At 39.9% G+C, this 21,467-nt stretch overlaps 1 protein-coding gene across 2 annotated transcripts in view; it reads right to left on the reverse strand.

Moving 5' to 3' along the window:
- LOC142071197 (putative acyl-CoA dehydrogenase 6) overlaps window positions 1-21,467 on the reverse strand; it is a 136,723-nt gene that overhangs the window by 104,644 nt on the left and 10,612 nt on the right. For both annotated transcript variants that reach the window (XM_075125857.1, XM_075125858.1), the window contains exon 2: window positions 2,274-2,394. In XM_075125857.1, coding sequence (XP_074981958.1) covers window positions 2,274-2,394 — 121 coding nt within the window. The remainder of the gene's footprint in view (window positions 1-2,273; window positions 2,395-21,467) is intronic.

A 21,467-nucleotide genomic window follows, 5' to 3' on the forward strand; every position in this document is an offset into this window, starting at 1 on the left:
AGTCAGGAGACATGGGATCTATTTCTGTCTCTCACTCTAAACATCTATCTGACATTGGGCAAGTCACTGCACCTCTTTCAGCCACTGTTTCCCCGCCCACTTGTCTGTCTTGACTAGTTAGACTGTAAGCTCTTTGGAACAGGACTGTATATGCATATGTGTTTATACAGTGTCTAGCACAATGAGGCACCAATATAGGTTGAGACACTACTGTAATACAAATCATAATTAGGGCTTTCAATTAATTGTAGTTAACTCATGCAATTAACTCAAAAAATTAATTGCAATTTATCACAGTTTTAATCACACTGTTAAACAATAGAATACCAATTTAAATTTATTAAATATTTTCTGGTTTTCAACATTTTCATATATATTGTATTCTGTGTTGTAATTGAAATCAGTGTATATAATTTTTATTACAAATATTTGCACTGTAAAAATGATAAACAAAAGAAATAATGTTTTTCAAATCACCTCATACAAGTACTGTAGTGCAATCTCTTTGTCATGAAAGTACAACTTTCCAAAATGTAGATTTTTTTTGTTACATAACTGCACTCAAAAACCAAAAAAAAATGTAAAACTTCAGAGCCTACAAGTCCACTCAGTCCTACTTCTTATTCAGCCAATCGCTAAGATAAACAAGTTTGTTTACATTTACAGGAGATAATGCTGCCCACTACATTTACAGGAGATAATGCTGCCCACTTTCACCAGAAAGTGAGAACAGGCATTCGCATGGCACTTTTGTATCCGGCATTGCAAGGTATTTACGTGCCAGATATGCTAAACATTTGTATATCCCATCATGCTTCAGCCACCATTCCAGAGGACATACTTCCATGCTGATGGCGCTCGTTAAAAAAATAATGCATTAATTAAATTTGTGACTGAACTCCTTGGGGGAGTATTGTATGTCCCCTTTTAAGAGTACTCACAAAGTGCATTTAGCAACATATGCCTCTTTCCTGGATCCATGCTATCCCTTATATCACTTAAATGTGACCTCAGAAGCAGAATGACTGAATCTCAATTTTGCGTAATTTAAATATAAGATGTATTATGCATCTATCATTTAAATTATGCTAAAAGCTGGGACACGTAGAAGTGAACTACATGAAAATAAACCCCATGTATTATACAAAATACTAAGTTTTTGTTTCATTTTACTCTGTAACTAAATGAGAAAAAACATTTACTGCACACAAAGGCCAACATTTTTAAATGTGAACACTCAATGTTTCTGTCTTTGAGCCAGTTCTTTCTAGCAATCCATAGTGAGTTTATTAGACTAAATATAGACACGTATGTTTCCTAGTATGGCCTGCTCATTCAGCATGTACCAGTGAGGTGCATTTAAAAAATTCATTTCTGTTACCAGTTCCAGTGGTATTTCCAATTTTAAGTATGTAGAATATCATTAGAATGAGTAACATCTTTAATACTGGAATTAATTAAGGGTTTCTACTCTATATTACAACACTACAAATCACAAATCCCACTACAAATCACAACCAAATCCTAATTTAGTATCTCTATAGCAGGCAAAACCAAATCCCCGGATTTGAATGCACCAACTTGGGGAGAGTGGAGGGAGTAGGGACAGGCCATAGACACAATAGCCACATCTGAATCTGAACTTTCCCAAAGTCCAGGTGTTCAGATTCAGTCTATAACAGACAGATATTAGAACTAAGTGATTTAAGAGTCTGAGTCCTATTTTCAAAAGTGAAAATCAATGGGACTTAGTTTCCCAAGTAGAACCATGTGAATAACTGATTTTTCGATTTACTGGGCTTTCTGAACAAAATTGGGGAAAAAAAATAATTTTTGGTCAACTTGAAATGAAATGTTTCCAAATGTTCAGCAAACTGAAAACTTGGAAAAAAATTAGTTTAGGGTCAAAAGAAATGTTTGTTTATTTTTTGAATTTTTTAAAACTTTTTAAAAGTTAATAAAATTAAAGTAAATTTCTAAATGGAAACTCATTTCAATTTGAAAAATGTCATTGTTTCATTCTGAACGGGTTTTTTTTTAATGAAAACAACTTGGTGAATTTGACACACATTTGCAAAATGTCTGTCAACCTCAAACTGCATTCTTGCAGTGAAAAAAGTTTCAACCAAAATATTCACCCAGCTGTACTTCCCCAAGTGCCTTCAACATGTCTGAAAACAATATATAAGACGCTTTTGAAAATTTTACCCAAGATTTCAGATGCAGGTTTTGGTTTTGGTCAATATCTATTAAAATGAATGTAAAGATTTTACCTGTTGGTTTGTTAACTCCAAGGAATCCAGCTTGTCCTAGAATTTTAAATACTTTGTGTGCTGGAAATTGTCCTTCTTCTTCCCATTTGTCCACAAATGGGTTAATCTCCTTGTCAATAATCTGCATTTGGAAAACAAATTAAAAAAATACGTTTAACGCAGTAAAATTTTGAAAACCCATGAGTTTGCTTTCTGCTGGATACATTAATCTCCATGGCTTACAGTTGATGTCCATTAAAATTGCAAATAAGGGCATGATACAAATGTAAATCCATTCTTTAGAAAGTAGAAATGCTGACTGCATGAGGAGGTGTTATGAAAAGAAAAACGCTAGAACCCATGAGAAATGGAAACTATCCCTATTTTTGCTACATCCAAATTAGTTTCTACGCAGCAATATGAAGGAAGGCTTACACCAACCTCAGATGATTAACTTTCATGTGAAGGATGCAAATTACTTGGACTGGCTATGCACAATGATTTCATACACTACAAATAATAGCGGTGACAAAGGCCAAGCCACAAATGAAGACAGCCACAGAGAGGGGTCAAAATTGTTAAACCGCTGGTTCTCAAACTTCTGTACTGGTGACCCCTTTCACATAACAAGCCTCTGAGTGTGACCCCCTTCGTAAATTAAAAACACTTTTTAATATATTTAATATCATTATAAATGCTGGAGGCAAAGCAGGGTTTGGGGTGGAGGCTGACAGCTCACGATCCTCCCATGTAATAACCTCGCAACCCCCTGAGGGGTCCCGACCTCCCAGTTTGAGAACCCTTGGGCTAAACTAACCGACCAGTCACAAAGGAATTCCTTGCCTAACTTGACCTAGACCCACGGTCCCTGTTAATCTGCAGCATTCTGGCTCTTGTTCCTGTTCCATGGTATACATCCCATGCAGAGGAGGACATTCAGACTGGCATCTGCTAATGAGATCCCAATATGGGATGCCCACACCCTCTACCATCCCAGATATAAGCTTAGTGCTATTAGCTCTTAAATAAAACCAGTCAAAGGGATACACATGCAAAAATAGGATTGGGGTGAAGGAGATGGAAATACATTGGGCCAGCTCCTAGTTCATGTTCAGGCCTATTTGTGTCATGGAGCCTAAATGGGCAGCTGAGGACTCTCCTAGCATTGGGAAATCCTCGACTGACATAGAGCCAACATAGCTAGCTCCACACTACCCACTCCCATTGTAGCATGCGTGGTTGGGTTGTGACCAGAGTGCAGAATACTTCAGCAATGCCTGCCCATGCCCAGTATAAACAATGGCCCAGACTGGTCTCTTACTAGCCAGCATAATTTGAAGCAGTCTTCAAACTGCTCTAAATTATGCAGGGGTAATTGACGATGGGACATAAGCCACGTCTGCTCCTACACCAATTCTTCAGGGCACATGAAGACTGAACACATTAAATATCACACATACGTAGGGCCTTATCAAAAATCACAGCTGTGAAAAATGTATCACAGACTGTGAAATCAGACCTGCCCCATGAAATCTAGCTATTGGATGGGAGGGGAGGGAAGGGGAGGAGGGCGGCTGCGGGCGCCCCGGCTTGGGGGGCTCCTACTGTGCCCTGGCTACAGCTGCTAGTCACCTCCAAGCTGGGGAGGAACAGGACTTACTCTTCCCCTGAACAGCTGCTCTCAGGGAGAGATCAGACCCACCCCCAGGTGCCTACCCTGGAGCTTCCTGCAGCTGCAGGAGGTTACTGGAGGTGGAGATGGGTCTGATCTCCCGCATGCTGCTGAGAGCACCCTGCAGCTGCATGAGGTACCCGAAAGTGAGTCTGCTCTCCCTCAGAGAGCGGCCGTGCAGGGGAAGAGCAAATCCTGTCCCTCCCCAGCCCGGCCGGGACTAGCAGCTAGGAGCCCATGGCTGGGACACTCCAAGCAGCACGGTGGAGATCAGGCCCACCTCCACCTCTGGGAATCTCCTGTAGCTGCAGGAAGCTCCGGGCTGCAGCTTTCAGAGCCCAGCTTTGAAGGCAGTGCAGAAGTGAGGGTAGCAATCCCACAACCCCTCTACAACAACTTTGTTACCACCCCACAACTTCCTTTTGGGCTGGGAACCCCATGGTTACACCACCATGAAATTTCAGGTGTAAATATCTGAAAACATGAAACATGAGCATGAATTTTTAGGGCCCTACAAATAAGAGGTCCAAGTTAAACACACACACGCTTTGGAATAAAAAAGTTGTACTATTTTTAATAAGGATAAAGACAGATTTTTAATCCATGAAGGAGATTTTACTCCTCTCCAAAATAATGATGTATTATAATATACACTTCATTTATTATTCCAAGTGTTTACCTTTCCCAGTCTTTTGTCCATACCAAATAAATACGTCCAGTAGTGATAACTACTTCTTAATCTGGAAATAAATACTTACTGCTTCCCAAATCACTAGGCTGAGAAGGAAGGGACCCTGTGGAGTTTCATTTTGAGAGATTTAGTTTTTGTACAGTCTTAAAAGAATCTCAGCCCATCCACACCAGCTTCCTGCTCTACAACTGGCCAAGGAACACTGGATACCTCACATCAGGCAGCAAAAATTATTATTTCACTCCTAACACCATATTCTGTGAAACAATTACATTGGATGTTTAATTTATTAAATTATTTATAATCTCTCTCATATGAACATTGTTGATCACATGATTAGCAAGAACAAAAATAAACTGCACTTCCCTCTTCCCATGTTGTATCTAGGACAGACTTCCACTATGTTTATAAATTTTCATTTCAGATACTTAAATACTCAAGATATAGACCCTTAATGTTGAGTTTGCTGTAGAAAAGTATAATTTTTTATCAATAGTGTTCTTTGTTTGTGAGACTTCACTTGATAGCGTCCAGGAAAATGGCCGGAAGCGACTACTAACTATGAACAGAAATCTACCCTAATGTTTTGATAGAGCTCAGCAAATGTAGGAAGTAGATGTACTAGAATTGTTCCCTGTGTACTATAACCATTGGGACTAAGTCCAGCGCTGCAGCCATCTGCATGTATTAGAAGTCAATGAAGTCAATGGAATGATTGCAGCATCAAACTCATTTACATTTTCCATCAGTTTTGCAGCAACAAAAGCTTGTTAAGAAAGACAATACTGTCCTCTTGTTTAGGGTGACAGCATAAAAATTTATCTTAAGTACAGTGTACACATTTTCCTCATACTGCCCCACTAGAGTGTCACAATTCAAACCCAGAGGCATAATCTCTGTAAAGGAGAAGAGGGTCAGTTTGCATACCAATGCAAGCTCCTGTCCCTCTGTGGAGACTGCCTGCAAGAGTGATACCACAGTCAATATCAATTGTTATTCTTTTAAAAAAACATGGATAGGTGCCCACTAGGAAACTGATCAAGCCAACAAACTCATATAATGTCAGATGACGTTAACAACAACAAACCTTTTTATAAAGTAATCTCTACTAAACTGTATCAAAAACAGCATCTGTAGCTCAGTGCTCAGGAAAGGAGAAATGGGAGGAAACAGGCAGCGTTGTTGCTTTTTTGGTTTGGGGTTTTCTTGTTGTTGTTGTTATAAATTATTCCAGCATACAAGTAAAACAAACACATGGATATTCACCTTCAGAACATCCCCAGGTAGTGCCTCATGAAACTACAGCATATTGCACTATCTATTTGACTGTCCAGACTAACATATCCCTTACGTTGGGGTGAATATTTGCTTAATACTAAATACTATTTCTGATAAGATTAAAAATATTATGTGGCATAACTTATTTCTACCAACATACAGTAGGTTTTCCTGTTTTGGCCAAAAACACACACATTTCTTCATGATTTTACTATGGCAAATTAATGTCAACAAAACACATTCTGAACATGACAAAACAGGTTTGGTTGGACGGAACAACTCTTCCCTTTGTATATCTACTTCCCAAATACAAAAACTGAACAGATTTGTATGCATCCTATAACTGGGGGTGGGAGTGGAGAATCTTAATCCAGCATTTTTAAAAAATGTGGTATAGATTACTGCCAAAAGTTTCATATGAAAATAATTTTTTACTCAGAAATTTTAATTATGTATTTCTTAAATTGAAAAAAATAATCTCCGGGATTTCACTCAGCACACCAATCTGTAGTTAGCCCTGCAACTCTATACTGCTTCTAGGAAAAATTATTAACTTTGTTAAATTATTTAACTTTGTTAAATTCTCACTGCATTCTGTAACAAGCATACTGTTCCTAAAAGAGCAAAAAATGTAATCAAATGAATTTTGGCACTGGAAGTAAAAATAAATGTCTTTTAGTGACTAAAGATCTTTTCCTGTTAGTCACCATGGAGCTCAGCTTCCATGTAGCTATTTGAGATTCAAAGCTAAAACAATATATAAACCACAACTTTTAACCTTTGCAAGCATTGTACTTATTACTTCTTATCCCTCATTTTACTACTTCTTATACCTCATTTTATACTATTATTGTACAAAGTATTTTTGTCCATGGTTAGCAGGATAACATTATACTGAGTGGAAATCTTACATAAAAATACTGAATTCAAAATAACACTTTCACAAGTTCAGGAATATAATTAAATCTTCCAGTAAGTCCTGTTCAACTAAAATGAGAGGGAATTTGAAAGGTAAGAGATATTGTATAAATTAATAGGCTATTTAATTGCATTCTGTGGTGCCATACAAGTATACCATGTCAGTTCTGATATTAACAGATTTCAGTTCAAAGGCTCTAACTTGATTAGAAAAAAGATCACTCCAGTTAACATTATGAAAACATAATTAAAGAAGTCTCTGTAACTTAATTTAGTGAAAAAATTCACATGAATAGAAAAGCAACAAACTAAACTAATTAACATTCTTAACTAATAACTTATTGATCACTGGAAAAAACATCAAACAAGTGAATTGGGAGAACTGGACAGTTCAGGGGATTGGCAGTGGGCTACAGAGCCTTTTACCTCTAGCATTCGGCACAAGCAATACATTTGCTCTAAGGAGAATAATTAAGTAAATAAATAGTCTACAGTATGGGGTGGGGGGTTGGCATATCCTAGAAAACCTGTAAATATTTGTAATAGCTGATGATGCATTATAATTGTTCTAATCACACTACAGCTACTAGTATTTCATGTAAAAACTACTCAGACAAGCATCAAGGGCGCAACAAAATTTCCTAGATGGCCATCACCATTTTTATTGTACCAGGACACTATTAATTCATTTAAAACTACCAACAAATAAGTGTTTCTTATGGTTTTGATTACACACCGTATGTAGTACTTTCCTTGCTCAGATGTTCAGGATAACCCTGACTGTTCATAAAAACTTCTGCAGAGCATCACTGGCTTTCTGAACTTGGAAGCCAGGCTGTATCAATATGTTGCATTAGCAATGTGATGGATTAAGCAGTGAAGCTATAACCCAGAGCATCCCTACATTTGACATACATTCATGGAAGAAGAACAGGAGTACTTGTGGTACCTTAGAGACTAACAAATTTATTTGAGCATAAGCTTTCGTGGGTTACAGCCCACCTCATCCGATGCACAGAATGGAACATATCGTAAGAAGATATATATATACATACAGAGAAGTTGCCATACAAACTGTGAGAGACTAATTAGTTAAGATGAGCTATTATCAGCAAGAGAAAAAAACTTTTGTAGTGATAATCAAGATGGCCCATTTAGACAGTTGACAGGAAGGTGTGAGGATACTTAACTTAGGGAAATAGATTCAATATGTGAAATAACCCAGCCACTCCCAGTCTCTATTCAAACCCAAGTTAATGGCATCTACTTTGCATATTAATTCAAGCTCAGCAGTTTCTCATTGGAGTCTGTTTTTGAAGTTTTTCTGTTGCAAAATTGCCACCGTTAAATCTTTTACTGAGTGTCCAGGGAGGTTGAAGTGTTCTCCTACCAGTTTTTGAATGTTATGATTCCTGAGGTCAGATTTGTGTCCATTTATTCTTTTGTGTAGAGCCTGTCCGGTTTGGCCAATGTACACGGCAGAGGGGCATTGCTGGCACATGATGACATATATCACATTGGTAGATGTGCAGGTGAACAAGCCCCTGATGGCGTGGCTAATGTGATTAGGTCCTATGATGGGTTTCAGAGTAACAGCCGTGTTAGTCTGTATTCGCAAAAAGAAAAGGAGTACTTGTGGCACCTTAGAGACTAACCAATTTATTTGAGCATAAGCTTTCGTGAGCTGTAGCTTTTTGGGTCCTATGATGGTGTCATTTGAATAAATAGGTGGACAGAGTTGGCATCGGGCTTTGTTGCAAGGATAGGTTCCTCGGTTAATGTTTTTGTTTTGTGGCGTGTGGTTGCTGGAGAGTATTTGCTTCAGGTTGGGGGGCTGTCTGTAAGCAAGGACTGGTCTGTCTCCCAAGATCTGTGAGAGTGAGGGATCATTTTTCAGGATAGGTTGTAAATCTTTGATGATGCGCTGGAGAGGTTTTAGTTGGGGGCTGAAGAGGACAGCTAGTGACGTTCTGTTATTTTCTTTGTTGGGCCTGTCCTGTAGTAGGTGACTTCTGGGTATCCTTCTGGTTCTGACAATCTGTTTCTTCACTTCAGCAGGTGGGTATTGTAGTTTTAAGAATGCTTGATAAAGATCTTGTAGGTGTTTGTCTCTGTCTGACGGGTTGGAGCAAATGTAGTTGTATCTTAGAGCTTGGCTGTAGACAATGGATCGTGTGGTATGTCCTGGATGGAAGCTGGAGGCATGTAGGTAAGTATAGCAGTCAGTAGGTTTCTGATATAGGGTGGTGTTTATGTGATCATCGCTTATTAGCACAGTAGTATCCAGGAAATGGACCGCTTGTGTGGATTGGTCTAGGCTGAGGTTGATGGTGGGATAGAAATTGTTGAAATCATGGTGGAATTCCTCAAGGGCTTCTTTTCCATGGGTCCAGATGATGAAGATGTCATCAATGTAGCGCAAGTAGAGTAGAGGTGTTAGGGGACGAGAGCTAAGGAAGCGCTGTTGCTATTTCATGGAGTTTAAGTGAATTGCTTTTTGGGAGGGGGTTGCCTTCCTGCCAAACAAGCAGTGGGTTCCACCTTCAGAAACTGCAGAGCCAAGGGATTCCACATGAGGCAGAGAGTCTTGGGGCCCCAAATCATACACTCCTACACTCCCTGGCCATGGCTTCCGCTGGGATCCCCCCTTAAAAACAGTCATCTGGCATATAGGAGCTCTTTAAAAGAAGTAACAATATGGGCCCATACTACCATTTCCAGAAAATCTGTGGAGCTGGGGGGTACGATTAGCGACCTCCCCAGACTCCTTTCCCAGCTGGATGGTTCCTTGCAGATTCTGCAGACAGCACTCTTTGGCATTCCAGGAATACAGTGTAATACTGTGGAGGTCATCCTCTATGTGAGAAAGACAAGATGCACATGTGGAAGACTCTTTATTACAGGCAGATTGGCATCAGGGGGTTAATCTGTGCCTATGATTATATTTGTTTGTCTAGCCAAAAGTATGAATTGGCACCTCTGTACATGCACCTATATTGAATGTAAATGCTTCAAAGACAACTATCTGAGTAATGGATTTCAGGATTAGGCCCAATGATTAAAGACGTCTGTGTACCCTTTCGAACTGTCACCAGGAGGCCTCTGAGATAAAGGCCAAGAAAACAATTTCCATGGGAAGACAGGTTTAATTGGAAAAAGGTCATTTTACGTGCAGACATCTGTTCCATGACCTTGTGAAAGATAATTGGCACAAATAAAGCCATTCAACAATGATATTTTAAAAGAAGAAGATCCACATTACTAAAAGAGAGCAAAAAAAAATAGCTATTAGAATCTTCAATTTAGACTTTTTCAAATTATTACTATCGTTCACTTCTACAAACCCAAAACTGGCCAACTTTAAAATTATAATCTGGAAGGGACTGATTTCTAAATATTTTTAAACCTATCATCAAGAAACTAAATAATAATGTGTGTGTGGTACCCAAAAATCTGAAGGCAACAGAATAAAAACAACAGCTAATGACCCCAACTCAGGAAAGGATTTAAGCATCTGCCCAACTTTAAAAAGAACTGGTAGAATTTCTTCTGTGGGGAGTGGTGTGTTTCACAAAATAAATTTAAAAGAAAACACTTTTTCATTTTGTTCAATTTTTTCACTGTGAAATAATGAAAAAATTAAAAAAAATATTTCTCAGAATATGTTTTTTTATTTTGTTTAGGAAAAAAAAATATTTTTCCCTTTCCCGATTCTTTTAAGTTTTTCCTCTGGAAAAGTAATGTGGAAAATCTTTTAAATTTCCACATTTTTCAAGGGAAAAGTATAAATGAGTGTTTTTTTCCCTCCCACTCGCCCTCGTTTTTACTTTTTCTACTGGAAAAATGGGGGTTAGTAAAAAATTGCAACAGGTGAATTTTACAATAATTTTAAATAAAAAATTTCAAAAATACCAAATTTCAGTATTTTGTTTCAAAATCTTTTGTTTAGCATTTTTTTCAAAATAAAAACCCCCAAATTTGTTGAAAACCGTTTTTTCCCTTAAAAAATCATTTTTCATGAAACACCATTTTTCTATGAAAAATATTTTGAACAGCTCTATTTTAAGCATGTGAATAGTCTGATTGGCTTTAATGAAACAACTCATGTGATTAAAAGTGAGCCACATGCTAAAATACCTTGCTGAATATGGGCCTTAAGGGGACCTCTTATGTTTGGTACACTTCACCCACTGTACAGTGCTGTATACATTAATCGCATTGTTTTATTATTTATTCAGCACCTAAAAATGTGATTAAGACCTTTAGAAAAATGACAGACACATTTCATGTAATACAATTACCTAGGCTTGTTATGTCCTGAAGGTTCTATCCTATCGGAACATAGACATGTATATGAAAATACAGATATACACAAAAAAATGTAAGTTACTCAGACTCAGATAATTCCCACCACACCTTTCTGTTTGTGGGATGTCAGACTGAGGTGATAAGAATCAGGGAGGCAAGTGACATTGCAGCAAGTGAAGGGTGGCAGCGGAAAGTCACTTAGTTGTTGACTGAAGAAGTCCTGAGGTGCCCAGTGATGTACTGAGCTTGCAGTAGTACAGCCTGTGATGTTATAGGGTATGTCGAGACTGCAGCTGGGAGGTGTGATTCCTAGCACAGACAGGCAGGCAGATATTGCGGCACAGGTGGCAGGTCGGGCTAAGCACCAAAGCTCATGCCCAGGGGGTTGGGCAGGCTTGGACTCGGGAGGCTAGGGTGAGCCGCTACCCATGCCACACATCCAAACTACTTTTAGTGTGCTAGCTGAAGCAGAACTATCATAAGTCTGTCTGCCTGCACTGGGAATCCCACTTCCCAGCTGCAGTGTAGACATACCCAGTGGGGCAACATACAGGAGTACAGAGGCTGTGAAGCTGTTACTCCATGAGAGTATGATTCTTTGAAGGTCCAATTCTGAAAAGACTGTGCAAGTGGTTAATAGGGACAGCCTTGGGGTTACTACTGAGGCCTGAGGTATCCCTTTGATATAATGGGTGAGAAAGGAGAAAAAGGGTGCACAGGCCTGGCTCACTCCAATTTTCCTTGCTTTTATTGGAGATGGTTGTGGCTGAGTCTCAGCTTCCAGAGGAATTGTAGGATTTGAAGACTGACCTGTGCTAACAACAATGGGGGCTGGAGTAGAAAGGTCAATTTATATCCTTACAAATAATTATAATTAATGAATAATAATACCATCCCATAAAACTCTTAGTATTCCTTTGGACATCATCGGTTATGCCGATGCCCCAGCAGTAAACAGAAGAATGCTGTCTCCTACAGCACTAAAAATGCAATGATCAGCAAATGTTGGAATAAACTGTTAGTGAATGAAATTGTATTTTCTAATCCTAAAAGAAAAAATAAAGACAAAAAAACCCTAATGTAATATACCTCATTATTTATTTTTTATAAAAACACATTTTCAGCGGAAAGGCACACACAACAGATCCTATAATAAGGGTCATGGAATTTCTTCCTCTCCATTCATACAGCAATAATTGGACAGGGTTCTGTTTAAACCATTTAGTATCCTCCCTTTTACTGCCGCATGTTTCACTATACTGTACATAAAGTATAATTATGTTTACTGATTCAGAGGTTAAAATATTGCAAATCTCCTTTTTGTTCCCATACTTCAATCTACCTGTTTTCATTACAAAAAATATATAAAAATATATAAAAATTCCAGATTGTGAAACCCAAAAACTCACAAATGATTTTAGTCACTGCAAATGCCAATTCAATTTTACTACTACTACTATGAATCAATTTCCAGTATCTAAGATACATTCTTGTGTGCAAGACACAGCCACTCTATCAGGTCATTTGAGTAGATATTGCAACCTCACAGGCACTATTAATCTCCAGCTTTCAGTTATAATTCCTGACAATATATCAAATATGTAAGGATGATACAAAAACCCATATTTACATCAAAGCTGTTTTGGTTCTTTGATCCAGTGCTGTTCTTCCAAAGAAACAAAAAGGATTAACAAAAAGTAGCAAAGAACAGTGGCTCTCAACCTTTCCAGACTACTGTACTCCTTTCTGGAGTCTGATTTGTCTTGCCTACCCCCAAGTTTCACCTCACTTAAAAACTACTTTCTTACAAAATCAGACATAAAAATCAAAAGTGTCACAACACACTATTACTGAAAAATTGCTCATGTTCTCATTCTTACCATATAATTATAAAATAAGTTAATTGGAATATAAATATTATACTTACATTTCTGTGTATAGTATATAGAGCAGTATAAACAAGACATTGTCCATATGAAATTTTAGTTTGTACTGACTTCGCTAGTACTTTTTATGTAGACTGTTGTAAAACTTGGCAAATATCTGGATGAGCTGAGTATCCGACCCCCCCACCGGAAGACCTCTGTGCACTCCCAGGGGTATGCCTACCCCTGATTGAGAACCACTGCCATAGAATACCCAGTTACAAAATGTCCTGAGAGCACCCAACTGGTTAAATATGAATGTTTTGCTCATGATCTACACAGGTTCCTAACGTTCCTTTTTGAACAACGCTTATATTGTATTTTACTAAAGCCATTTCTCCATCTCAGCAATAGTAAAATTCTATTACAACTGCTGTGAAAGCTGACCACAATGGGCAAAGTTACACATACCATGCAGCTAGACTAGAGTTCTCTTTATATCACTGTGGTAGTCAACTCTGCAGCTTTCCAATCACATATGGCAGTGTTTTCTTCTTAGTTCAGCTGTACAGACAAAACTATTTGGTCAATATTAAGATTAAATTTTTGCATCACTAAAAACTCTGCTGGGGATTTAGAAAGTTTATTTGTATTCAAACTTTTAGCTTTACATTATATACAGAAAGATGATCTAATGATGGTCTCTAGAGAGAGCAAAAAGAAAAGGAGTACTTGTGGCACCTTAGAGACTAACCAATTTATTTGAGCATGAGCTTTCGTGAGCTGTAGCTCACGAAAGCTCATGCTCAAATAAATTGGTTAGTCTCTAAGGTGCCACAAGTACTCCTTTTCTTTTTGCGAATACAGACTAACACGGCTGTTCCTCTGAAATCTAGAGAGAGCATGTGATAAGTGACAGCTTGGTGTATTCCATATAAATGCAGAGTTAGAGTTACTCCAATGTTGCTGCAATACTCCCCCCCAACACCTACTGAGGGCCAGAAATCTGTTCAGGTGTTGCTGAATGTCAACATTCTTTAAAGTAAGAAAAGAGGGGATAGAACAGTGAGGAAAACTAAAAAGATTTTGGAAGAACAGCTTAAATACTGGAACACCGATCTATACAGATGCTTATTCCCAACCACTGCGGTATCTTAGTGCCTCATATAATTATTAATGTGAGCACACAAAGTTCTCTTTTTTGCCGTCTCTATTTCAGTCAGCAGGAATTTTTTTGCATGCAGGGTTATTGTGGGAAAAGTCAGGTCACAGAAATTCCCTTTTCCATGTACAACTGGCCAAGAGACTGTGCCCTCCCCTCCCCCCCCCCATTCTGCTGGATTCAGACTTTGCCACAGTGACCACAAATTCTGGCCTTAATTGTAATTCTCTGTGACTAGTAATGAAACAGAAACCCTATAGGAGCTCCATTGGTTCATAATGAATCTGTCTGTCTAACACCACAGACTGCAAAGAACATGTCACCACATAGCTCCACTTTCTTCACTGGCTCTCTGTCAAACACAGTGTCAAACTCAAGTTTAGAGTTATCTTCAAAGCCCTCAATAGGACAGCCCAAGCTACCTGATCCAGGACGATGGAGCTAATTTCCAGAACAGGTTGGAAAGACCACAAATCTCACTGCTTTCAAAATAAAATGTAAAACCCACTTTTTGTACCCAGGTCTACTGGGTATCTAGAAACAGTGAGGAATACAGCTGAACTCCAAGGCTGTGGCCAACTTTATGATCTGAGGGTGGACATATTCAGATCATAAGGGTGTTACAGAGGCAATCCATTCTTCAGAGGGATGGATCGCTTGATGATTACCAATTCTGCTCATTTCCTCTGAAGCACCTGGCATTGGCCACTGTCAGAAGACAGGATACTGGGCTAGATGGACCTTTGGTCTGACCCAGTATAGCCGTTCTTATGTTCAAAGTTCCCCCGCTACCCAACCAACGTCACCCCGTCTTTCTAGAGTGCAGCTGCTAAATCCACGCGTGGCAAGTTTGGTCTCAACCCCTGTCCATAGATAATAGTGTCACTGTCTTCATCTCTCTTATGAGATTTCCATCCATCTTTTTTCTCAGGTGTTTGACACTTCTAGTTACATATCATGATTAACGTATTCCCTTTACTCTTGTAGGTCATAACACAGGTTTGTACTCTGTGCATATTTTTAATATTATTTTACGTAGGATAATGGTCACAGACTCAAGTAAACCAATGGAGCACTCAGTAAGTGAGCTTGCTTAGATTTACAGCAGTCATATTAACATTCAACTCAAGCTGGCGTACCTAGGCCTTACATTCCACAAAGTCTTTTGTTGACTCTCATAAAAAGGTGCAGTCGGTTAGGCTCTGATCCCACCAGGCTTCCTGGGCCCCAGCTTCCACCAGAACTGGCCCCTGGAAGAAACAGACAGCCCTTTATACCTTGCCTGCTGGGCCTGGATTGGCTTCTGCCTGCTCCTAGCTCTTCTAGCCACAGTAGGACTGATTCTCATCGGTTCCACCTGCAGCTGATCCTGGCTGATCTTTCTATGCAGCTCCTGCTCTTCTTCCCCAAAGGAGTGCACCAAGACAGTGGAGCTTCCAGCAGGGGGCAAACAAACACTTGGTACACCTTTTTACAGTAGCAAATTGTAGGTATGGGGGAGTTTATAGAAATCTTTATGATTATCCATCAGTCCTAGCTTACTGGATTAGTAAACCTTTCTTGAATTATTTCTGTCTCCTCATGTAATCTTTCTCTAGGATTTCAGTTAGTCAACCGATGGCACATACAGCAGGAGACAAGAGTTTCCCTGCACTTCTGCTTTTGGATGAAAGGTTCAGAACAGCAGCTTTTCATCTTCCTGTCCCTAACCTACATGTGAGGGATTTCTCTTTGCCCCTCTCAAAAATGCTAAAAACTAATAAAATATACTTTAAGAATCTTATAGGGCAGGTGTAAAGGATTAAAAACTTTGGGTGAAATTCTGGGTCCACTGAAGTCAATGGGAATTTTGCCACTGATATCAATGGGGTCAGGATTTCATCTTTTATATGGCTATATTGTACCTTTGATCTTTAAGTAAAATTCCCCTTGGCATTAATGGAATTAGGATAGATATTCAGTTAGCCCTAGAGTGATTGCCCTTGTTGTTATTTATTTGTATTGCTGTAGTGCCGAGGAGCCCCAGTCATGGACCCCACTGTGCTACCTTGCTGTCTGTACTTGCACAGACAGTCTATGTCTTCTCTCTTTTGTGGATGAGAAGGAACTATTCTAAAAGAGAACTTCAACAACCTCTCCACACATTTAGACGGAAAAGGACAAACATTCATTTTGAAAGAATGTGTACAGAACAAACTGCAGGAGACAATTTTCAGAAATTCAACATACCTGAAATTTAATATTGTGAAAAGTTCATGTGTGTGTCTCCTCTTTGGCTGAAAACCCTTAGTATATTATATACATATTTGCCTTATTCCCTTTTTGTTATGTGCAGTGATAATATACGTCCCCTTCTTTTGCATATTAAAAGCATGTGCATTGTACAGTAAGAAACAGGTCATTTACAGAGCTGATTAGCCTTAATTGGACTGATACGGCTAAAGTACTGACTACTGTGTTAAATCATTGTGACTTTAGGTCACTCTTTCATAATGGTGACAATTAGACATTGATGCCCTCAGAATCAGTTCTAATGAGAACTATACTGATACAGTGTGGACCATCGACTTGAGAACACAACATATTTAAAAGTATATTTTTAATTAGGCCCAAAATTCCAAAAGTGGAGGTTTTTAAATGAAGATTAGATATTGTCAAAGGAGTAATTATATGCATCTTCTAGTGTATACATATACCTATCTTGCCCAAATTATTTTTTAAAAATCCAGAGAAGAAACTCAGTGTCATTTCTTCTTCAAAGGAGTTAGAGCCTAGTCATAAAATCATAGAAATGTAGGACTGGAAGGGACTTCAGTAGGTCATCCAGTCCAATCCCCGGCACTGACGAAGGACTAATTATTATCTAGACTATCCTTGACAGGGGTTTGTCTAACTTATCCTTAAAATCCTCCAATGACGGTAATTTGTTCCATTACTTAACTTCCCTTACAGTTAGGAAATTTTCGTTAATGTCTAACCTAAATCTCCCTTGATGCAATTTAAGCCTGTCTTCAGTGGTTACATAAAACAATTTATCACCTTCCATTTTGTAACAACCTTTTATGTACCCAAAGACTGTTATGTCCCCCCTCAGTTTTCTCTTCTACAGTATAAACAAAGCAATTTTTTTCAATCTTTCTTCGGAGGTCATGTTCTCCAGACTTTTAATCATTTTTGTTGCTCTCCTCTGGACTTTCTTCAATTTGTTCACATCTTTCCCAAAGTGTGTTGCCCAGAACTGGACAAAATACTCCCCCTGAGGCCTTATCAGTGCTGAGTAGAGCAAAAAAATTACTTCTCATGTTGTGCTTACAACTTTTCTGCTAATACATCGCAGAATGATATTTGGGTTTTTTGCAACAGTGTTAAAATGTTGACTCATATTTATTTTGTGATCTATTATAATCCCCAGATCCTTTCCTGCAGTACTCCTTCCCAGGCAGTCATGTCCCATTTTATATTTGTACAAATGATTATTCCTTCCTAAGTGTAGTACTTTGCATTTGTCCTTATTGAATTTCATCCTATTTAGTTCAGACCATTTCTCCAGTTTGTCAAGATCATTTTGAATTCTAATCTGTCTTCCAAAGTGCTTGCAATCCCTTCCAGCTTGGTATCACCCACAAACTTTATAAGTGTACTCTCTGTGCCATTATCCAAACCATTTATAAAGATATTGAATAGAACTAGCTACAGGACAGATCCCTGCTGAATTATTTGACATGCCCTTCCAGCTTGATTGTAAACCATTGATAACTGCTCTCTGAATGCAGTTTTCCAATCAGTTATGCACCCACCTTATAATAGGTTCGTCTAGGCCAGGGGTTGGCAACCTTTTAGAAGTGGTGTGCCGAGTCTTCATTTATTCACTGTAATTTAAGGTTTCGCATGCCACTAATACATTTTAACATTTTTTAGAAGGTCTCTCTCTATACGTCTATATATTATATAACTAAACTATTGTCGTATGTAAACAAGGTTTTCAAAATGTTTAAGAAGCTTCATTTAAAATTAAATTAAAATGCTGATCTTACACCGCCGGCCCACTCAGCCCATTGCCAGCCTGGGGTTCCATTCACCTAGGCTGGCAGCAGGCTAAGCGGGGCCTGTGGCTGGGACCCTGGCTGGCAAGGGGCCGGCAGCCAGAACCCCAGACCGGCAGTGGGCTGAGTGGGGTCGGTGGCTGGGACCCCAGACCAGCAGGGAGCTGAGTGGCTCAGCCCACTGCCGCTCAGCCCACTGCCGGTCTGGGGTCCCGGTCCTGCCCACATAGAGTAGGTACCTACCTTCTTCCTGGTTCTAGCCATTCTCTTCCTCTCTCTGCACTGAGATGAGGGTTGGAGTACACTGAGAACAGGGCTGGGGGTGAAGGAGCAGGCTGGGGGTTGGGGTGCAGGGTCTGGCCAGGAGCTAGAATGAGGGAGGGGGCTCAGGGTTGGGGCAGGAGGTTTGGGTGTGGAGCGCTTACCTGGGCAGCTCCCGTTTGGTGCTCAGGGTGGGGGTGGGGATGTGGGGGGTGCAAGAGTCAGGGCATGGGGTGTGGGGGGGCTGGGTATGTGGGGGGCTGCAGGAGTCAGGGCAGGGGGCTAGGGATGTGTGAGGAGAGTACAGGAGTTAGGGCAGGGGGCTGGGTATGTGGGGGGGGTGCCGGAGTCAGGGCTGGGGGGCGTGCAGGGGTCAGGGCATGGGGCTGGGGTGCGGGAGGGGTGAGGGCAGAGGGCTGGGTGTGTGTGAGGAGGGTTCAGGGATCAGGACAGAGGACTGTGGGTGTGGCCTGGGGTCGTGGGGGTGCTCCCAGCGCCCTGCCCTGAGCAGCTCACAGCAGGGGGCCGGAGGGGATATGCTCTGATTCCTCCCCCTTCCCCAAGGTCCCCAGAGCAGAGAGCACGCTGTGGCTCTGCTTTTCCCTCTCCCCCGTTTTTACCTCTCCCCCTCCGTCGCAAGGGCCATCAGCTGATCGGCTGCAGGGAGGGAGAGAAGGAGGGGCAGGAACCCAGCATGCTGGGGGAAAAGGTGGGGGAAAGGGGAAGCTTGCCTGCCCTGAAAGCTTGCCGGGGGTCCCCGGCAGACAGCAGCGTGCCATTAAAAATTGGCTTGTGTCCCATCTTTGGCACGCGTGCCATAGGTTGCCGACCCCTGGTCTAGGCTATATTTCTCTAGTTTGTTTATGAGAAGGTCATGTGAGACAATAACAAAAGCCTTACTAAAGTCAAGATATATCACATCTACTGCTTCCCCACATCCACAAGGCTTGTTACCTTGTCAAAGAAGGATATTAGTTTGGTTTCACATGATTTGTTCTCAACAAATCCACATTGACTGTTACTTATCATCACTTTATTTTCTTCTAGGTGCTTACAAATTGATGGGTTTGATTATTCACGACATTATCTTTCCAGGTATTGAAGTTAACCTGACAGGTCTATAATTCCCTGGGTTGTCCTTATTTACTTTTTTAATGATAGGTACTATATTTGCCCTTTTCCTGTCCTCAGGTATCTCTCCCGTCCTCCACAAGTTCTCGAAGATAATTGCTAATGACTCAGAGATCTCTTCAGCCAGTTCCTTAAGCATTTTAGGATGGACTTCATCAGGCCCTGCTGACTTGAAGACATCTAACTTGTATAAGTCATTCTTAACTTGTTCTTTTCCTGTTTTAGCCTGGGATCCTATGCCAATCATTAAAGAATGTTGTCATAAATATAAAGGGAAAGGTAAACACCTTTAAAATCCCTCCTGGCCAGAGGAAAAACCCTTTCACCTGTAAAGGGTTAAGACGCTAGGATAAACTCGCTGGCACCTGACCAAAATGACCAATGAGGAGACAAGATACTTTCAAACCTGGAGGGGGGGAGAAACAAAGATTCTCTCTGTCTGTGTGATGCTTTTGCCGGAAACAGAAAAGCAATGGAGTCTTAGAACTTAGTAAGTAATCTAACTAGATATGCGTTAGATTCTGTTTTATTTAAATGGCTGATAAAATAAGTTGTGCTGAATGGAATGGATACTCCTGTTTGTGTGTCTTTTTGTAACTTAAGGTTTTGCCTCGAGGGATTCTCTATGTTTTGAATCTGATTACCCTGTAAGGTATTTACCATCCTGATTTTACAGAGGTGATTCTTTTACTTTTTCTTCAATTAAGATTCTTCTTTTAAGAACCTAATTGCTTTTTCATTGTTCTTAAGATCCAAGGGTTTGGGTCTGTGTTCACCTATGCAAATTGGTGAGGATTTTTATCAAGCCTTCCCCAGGAAAGGGGGTGTAGGGTTTGGGGAGGATTTTGGGGGGGAAAGACTTTTCCAAGCGGGCTCTTTCCCTGTTATATATTTGTTAGATGGTTGGTGGTGGCAGCAATAAAGTCCAAGGGCAAAAGGTAAAATAGTTTGTACCTTGGGGAAGTTTTAACCTAAGCTGGTAAAAATAAGCTTAGGGGAGTTTCATGCAGGTCCCCACCTCTGTACCCTAGAGTTCAGAGTGGGGAAGGAACCTTGACAAATGTACCTTACTGAAGATAGATCTCATAGTGGTACTTGGACTTAACAGTGTTAGTCACCAAAAATTAGTCCAGATAATTTATGTTATATTTTGAAATAAATATGTAATTGTTCTTTAAATCTACCAGTTTGGCAGGCATAATGATATGAAATAAGTGTGAGCACTACTTTCTATGGAAATACTCTTATGCAATCCATAAACTTTTATTTCTCCCTGAAGACCAACTACAATAGGCACTGAAAGCATTTTTAAAAATCATGAGACAGAGGGAAACATAAAAAACAAACAAACCAAAACCCACAGAAAGTCCTAAAATCTAGAGCAAGGCCAACCTCAAAGACAGAGTGCCTTGGGAACAGGAGAAATGGGAGGAAAGACACGTACTGATAAAAACAATAATCACACATTTCCACACAAAAATGCTCAAAACAGAACCAAGCATCAATATTATATTTTCTGATACACTCTTGCAAGAATCTAAATTAATCACAGACACTCATACACCGCTTTTTCAGACACAACTTTTAGCTGTCAAAAGTGTGCCGGTATATAGTCCAGTTTAGTCAGATGTGCTACTGAAGACAAGCAGCATGACATAATCGCTAGCTCTGAAGCACAAATACAATTTTTGGGCCTAACTTCTTATGGGGGACGCTCCCTGAAGTCAATGGGAAGTTATTCTCCTGTGAATAACAGGAATAATTAATCTAGTATTTGGATATATAGCTGTAGTCATCTTAGACTTGTGTAACACACTTTGAGACTGAGCAAAACAGAACGCATGATCCTGCTCACAAAATTGCCATTATTGCATTTTGGCTACAAA

Source organism: Caretta caretta, chromosome 2 (genome assembly GCF_965140235.1).
Source record: "Caretta caretta isolate rCarCar2 chromosome 2, rCarCar1.hap1, whole genome shotgun sequence".
NCBI lineage: Eukaryota > Metazoa > Chordata > Testudines > Cheloniidae > Caretta > Caretta caretta.